The 4,973-nt window shown below is 48.0% G+C and overlaps 1 protein-coding gene across 1 annotated transcript in view; it reads right to left on the minus strand.

Moving 5' to 3' along the window:
- LOC107116601 (tetraspanin-4-like) overlaps positions 1 to 4,973 on the minus strand; it is a 17,610-nt gene that overhangs the window by 9,669 nt on the left and 2,968 nt on the right. The window contains exons 2-3 of the mRNA XM_015418541.1: positions 2,493 to 2,572; positions 1,281 to 1,472 (exon numbers count right to left, since the gene is read on the minus strand). Of these exons, the coding sequence (XP_015274027.1) occupies positions 1,281 to 1,472; positions 2,493 to 2,561 (261 nt within the window). The 5' untranslated portion in view covers positions 2,562 to 2,572. The remainder of the gene's footprint in view (positions 1 to 1,280; positions 1,473 to 2,492; positions 2,573 to 4,973) is intronic.

The raw sequence follows: 4,973 nt of genomic DNA on the forward strand, positions 1-4,973 counted from the left end.
ACTGAAGTGGTACCTATTTGTCTACTTGCAATTTCTTGCTTTCGAACTGCTAGGTTGGCAGGAGCTGGAACTTGAGATGGGAACTCACTCCGTCATGCGGCACCCGGGTCTCGAACTGCTGAACTACTGACCTTCCACAGCCCGCAGTTCAGCGTCTTAACCACTTGAGCCACCGCAGCTCAAGTTTAGATATAATATAGAAGTTTAGATATATATTGAGCCGTTTATATTTATTGTATTTATAGTTAAACTGTTTTATATAAATTGTTCGTGTTTTTATGTATATTGGTTTTATTGATATTGTAAGCTGCCCTGAGCCGCGGCAGGAGGGTGGGATAAAAGTTGAACAAACAAACAAACAATCCTATGCGGAGTTACTTCAGTCTAAGGCACTGATTGCAATGGGCTTAGAATGGAGTAACGCTGCCTAGGATTGCACTGACAGTCACCTGTGCCAAGTACGAGCATCGTTCCTTCACAGGCTCCCATAGACCAACCTGTACAACCCAGAGCCATGTGAACCACAGAGAGGGGGTGCATGGCAGAAAGGTAGCTCCAGTGCAAACCGCTGTTGGTCGCTCTAGCAAGCAAGCCAAGCCACAGCGCACCACAGAATTAAAAAAAGTATTCCACAAACACATGGACTTTTCTGTCCCCAAAGATTGCATTCACATCAAAACACACTTATTTATTCCACTTGTGGTCTCAGACAGGTGCTTCTGTGCTCCATACCAACAAGTGTGCTTATTTTGTCCTCTGTCCATGCTTAGAAACACTCTTCTTGAGTTATTGCTATGCATCGTTCAACAGCTGGACCTTGCTTCAGGTTTTGCACACTCCCTTGCTCCAAGCATCCAGATGCCCCACCCCCACAATCATGCTTGGATCCAGCTCCAGTGGAGAGACACCCCCCCCTCACCTCCAGATTCCACCTGCCATAGATGGGGCCACTGGGGGAGAAGACTGCCATGAAATCTCCCACTGTATCTGGACCCAGCTTAGCAAAGAGCCTGCCTTCCCAAGGAACATTTTGTATATTGAGCTATGTTTGATCCATGTGAGTTTTTGTGAGAGGTAGGATCAAAGTCTTAACGAACACATGAACAGAATAAAGACTCCGTTCGTTCCCCTGCCGTCTTCCTACAGCCCATCGGAGTCTCCCTCTCTCTCTCTCTCTGTTCCCCTGCCGTCTTCCTACAGCCCATCAGAGTCTCCCTCTCTCTCTCTCTACCTCTCTGACATACGCACAGGGTAAGGTCCAGGGGAGACACTCTTCCTACCGTTAGAAGCAGGCAGCGATGTTCCGTGACGGCCCCCAAGCATCCAAGGAAGCCCACCACCATGATAATGGCTCCGGTGGCCATGAAGAGCCCTGCTGCCGACAGCGACGGAAACGAGAAGGACAAGGTGGCAAAGCGACCCTGAGTGACAGCCAGCCAGACTCCCACGCCGAGCACCCCACAACCACCTAGCTATGGGGAGAACAGAAGACAAGGCAGATTCTTCAGCATCCTTTTCTGGACATTCCTTTCATCCAACTGTCCTCAGACCTGTGGAAATTTTTTCTCTCCCCACTACACTAACCTCTCATTTCGCTCACAGAATCTGCTCTGCCTGACAACGTTCTGTTGCTCGCACTTCTTCCCTACCAGCACAGTTGCAGTGTCTGTGAACATTCCATGACACAACAGCAGTTCAGCCAATAGGGGGGGGGGATGGTGTCACAGACAAGAGCCCATTTTCAGTCTTCTTATCCCAGTGACCATATTTTAATGCATGAGTACACTCAGGGCTATTTTTGGGCAGGAACGCACAGGAACGGAGTTCCGGCTGGCTCCCGAGTTGGCCACGCCCAGCAGGAACTCATTAGCATAATAGGCCACACCCAACAGCAGAAACTCATTAGGATTGGCTACATTAGGGGTGTGTGGCCTAACATGCAAAGGAGTTCCTGCTACAAAAAAAGCCCTGGGTTTGACAACAAACAAGGTAAACAGAATAACAAGCAAAAGGTGGGTGTGGCTGGATGACCACACTTCTGGTAACATGGGGGTGTGGCCTAATGTGCTAATGAGCTGTGCTGTCAGGGGTGTGGCCCAATATGCTAATGGGTTCCTGCTGTTGGGTGTGGCCTATTATGCTAATGAGCTCCTGCTGGGCTTTTTCTACAAAAAGAGCCCTGAGTACACTCCTTATCTCCTTTAAGCTATCGGGCTCAGAGTGTGGATTCCCTGGGCACAGGGCTAGATCCACCAGCGTTAGTGCTAAATCTTACTCCGTTCTCCTCCTTGCTACAGCCCGCCATGCCACATGGCTGTTGTCCGTGCGGGTCCCATGATCCTCACTGTAGCCTTTTTGGGTAGTTAGTGGAAACCTTTCTCCACTTTTCACTAGCAGGACAAACAGCTGGATCCAACTCATAGGAATTCTGATTCTTTTTCTTCTAGGTTTCATGCCACTCTAGGGAGACTGATAACCTCACTACGACTCACCCAGAAGATAAGGTTGAAGACAAACATCTTCACCTTAACGCACAGCAAACAGCCACGGCTGACCCCCATCTTGGATGGATCTAGGGGGGAAAAGGGAGAATTACACAGTGATTCACACATTATATACAGCTAACCTTGGTCTGCTACTTTGTGGCGGGGCAGCCAGTCCCGACCTCCTAAGGAGGTAAAAGGAGTACTGAAGGATGATAGGGAAATGGCTGAGAAGCTAAATGCATTTTTTGCCTCCGTCTTCACTGTGGAAGATGAGAGGTGCTTGCCCACTCCAGAGCCGCTGAGTTCGGGAGGGGTGTTGAAAGACCTGAGTCAGATTGAGGTGACGAGAGAGGAGGTCCTAAAACTGATAAACAACTTAAAAACTGATAAATCACCAGGCCCAGATGGCATACATCCAAGAGTTCTGAAAGAACTCAATTGTGAACTTGTGGATCTCCTGACAAAAATATGTAATCTCTCCTTAAAATCAGCCTCCATTCCTGAGGACTGGAAGGTAGCTAATGTCACTCCCATCTTTAAAAAGGGTTCCAGAGGAGATCCGGGAAATTACAGGCCTGTCAGTCTGACGTCGATACCGGGTAAATTGGTGGAAACCATTATTAAGGAAAGAATTAGTAGGCACATAGATGAACAAAACCTATTGAGGCAGACTCAACATGGGTTCTGTAAGGGAAGATCTTGTCTCACTAACCTGTTAATGTTCTTTGAGGGGGTGAACAAACATGTGGACAAGGGGGATCCAATAGATATTATTTACCTTGACTTCCAGAAAGCTTTTGATAAAGTTCCTCATCAAAGGCTCCTAAGCAAGCTCAAAAATCATGGGATAAAAGGACAAGTCCTTTTATGGATCAAAAACTGGCTAATTAATAGAAAACAGAGAGTGAGTATAAATGGGCAGTTCTCCCAGTGGAGGGGTGTAAGCAGTGGGGTACCACAGGGATCAGGCCAGTCCCGACCGCCTAAGGACTAAACCACAGGTGTTTGTAAGCGCTGGTTTGACCTCCCCACACCTTGCTGTTCAAGCTCCACATTTTCAAGGGTACGCTCAAAACACGCGAGGGGCTGGTTCACACATGCAGCAGAACAAAATCACAGCGAAGGGGCAAAGCCCCTGAGGTAGTACGATGGACTGTACCACTTCAGAGTGTAGGTGGGGTGTGTGTGTCCCACCTTTGAATGTTCATTCACATGGGGGGGGGGGAGAGATTCTTCCCACATATAGAAAGCTAGTGCAACCCGGAGAATGGTTCTCCCCCTCTCTTTGCACTCTGTGCTGATTTTCTACTTGCACACATTGGGGGGGGGGAGAATCTTCCCACATATAGAAAGCTAGTGCAACCAGGAGAATGGTTCTCCCCCTCTCTTTGCACTCTGTGCTGATTTTCTACTTGCAGGGAGTTTTTACTCCTCTCCCTGGAGTCTGAAGTGGGGCAGTCCATTCCCCTGCCTCACCATCCTACCATTTCATTGCCCTGCTTGTGCGAAGCAGGCCTTTTTAAAAAGCTGGAACTTTTTAGCCAATTTATCAAGTAGAAGAATAAATTAAAACTGATTGGGTTGGATCCAGACCAATATTCCCTCTACGCCCTCCTTGTGTGAAGCAGGCCTTTTTTTAAAAGCTGGAACTTTTTAGAAAATTTATCAAGTAGAAGAATAATTTAAAACTGATTGGGTTGGATCCAGACCAATGTTCCCTCTAAGCTGTGGCGCCCTGTGAGCAAAAATTCTACTTTGTGAGCTATTGGTATTAAAGTTGTGAGCAGGTGATTTGGCTGCTGCATAAATTAGTCTGCACTGGAGCCGCACTGGAGCCATCCTTCCTGAGCTAAGACAAAAATGTGTGAGCCGGAGGCTAAAGAACTGTGAGCTAGCTCACACGAACTCAGCTTAGAGGGAACACTGATTCCAGACAGTGTCTCTGCCAGGGGGAATAAGGAAGGAAGGGGTCCCTTTTGGCTCTCGAGAAGAGAAGCCCTGTGTGTGACAGGGGGTGTAATAAGGAGGAGACCTGGGCAAGACCGAATGAAAGAGCTGGCTGGATCCAACCCATTGACTACTAAGGTGTTCCTGACAGCCCCGTAGCTAGGGAATTCTTTGTGAGGGGGCCTTGGGGGGGGCCACCAGCTAATTAAATGGAAGTACAGTGCAGGTGGTAGGTTGGAGCATTTGGGGGGAACTGACTACTAAGGTGTTCCTGATTAATCTGGCAGCAGAGATGTGTTCTTTGAAGGAATTGTTTGTGATACCAAACTTACCCCCCAAAAAATCATGAGTAGCGGACAATGTCTTGAAAGAGGCATCCCCTTCTCTCATACTCATTTCTGTACACAGAGAGTGATTAAAATGTGGGGTTCGCTGCCAGAGGATGCAGCGATGGCCACAGAAATAGACAGCTTCCAAAGGGGATTGGATAGATTCAGGGAGGATAGAACGATCAGTGGCTATTAGCCATGGTGACTGAGG

Source organism: Gekko japonicus, unplaced genomic scaffold, assembly GCF_001447785.1.
Source record: "Gekko japonicus isolate JY-2015 unplaced genomic scaffold, Gekko_japonicus_V1.1 scaffold299, whole genome shotgun sequence".
NCBI lineage: Eukaryota > Metazoa > Chordata > Lepidosauria > Squamata > Gekkonidae > Gekko > Gekko japonicus.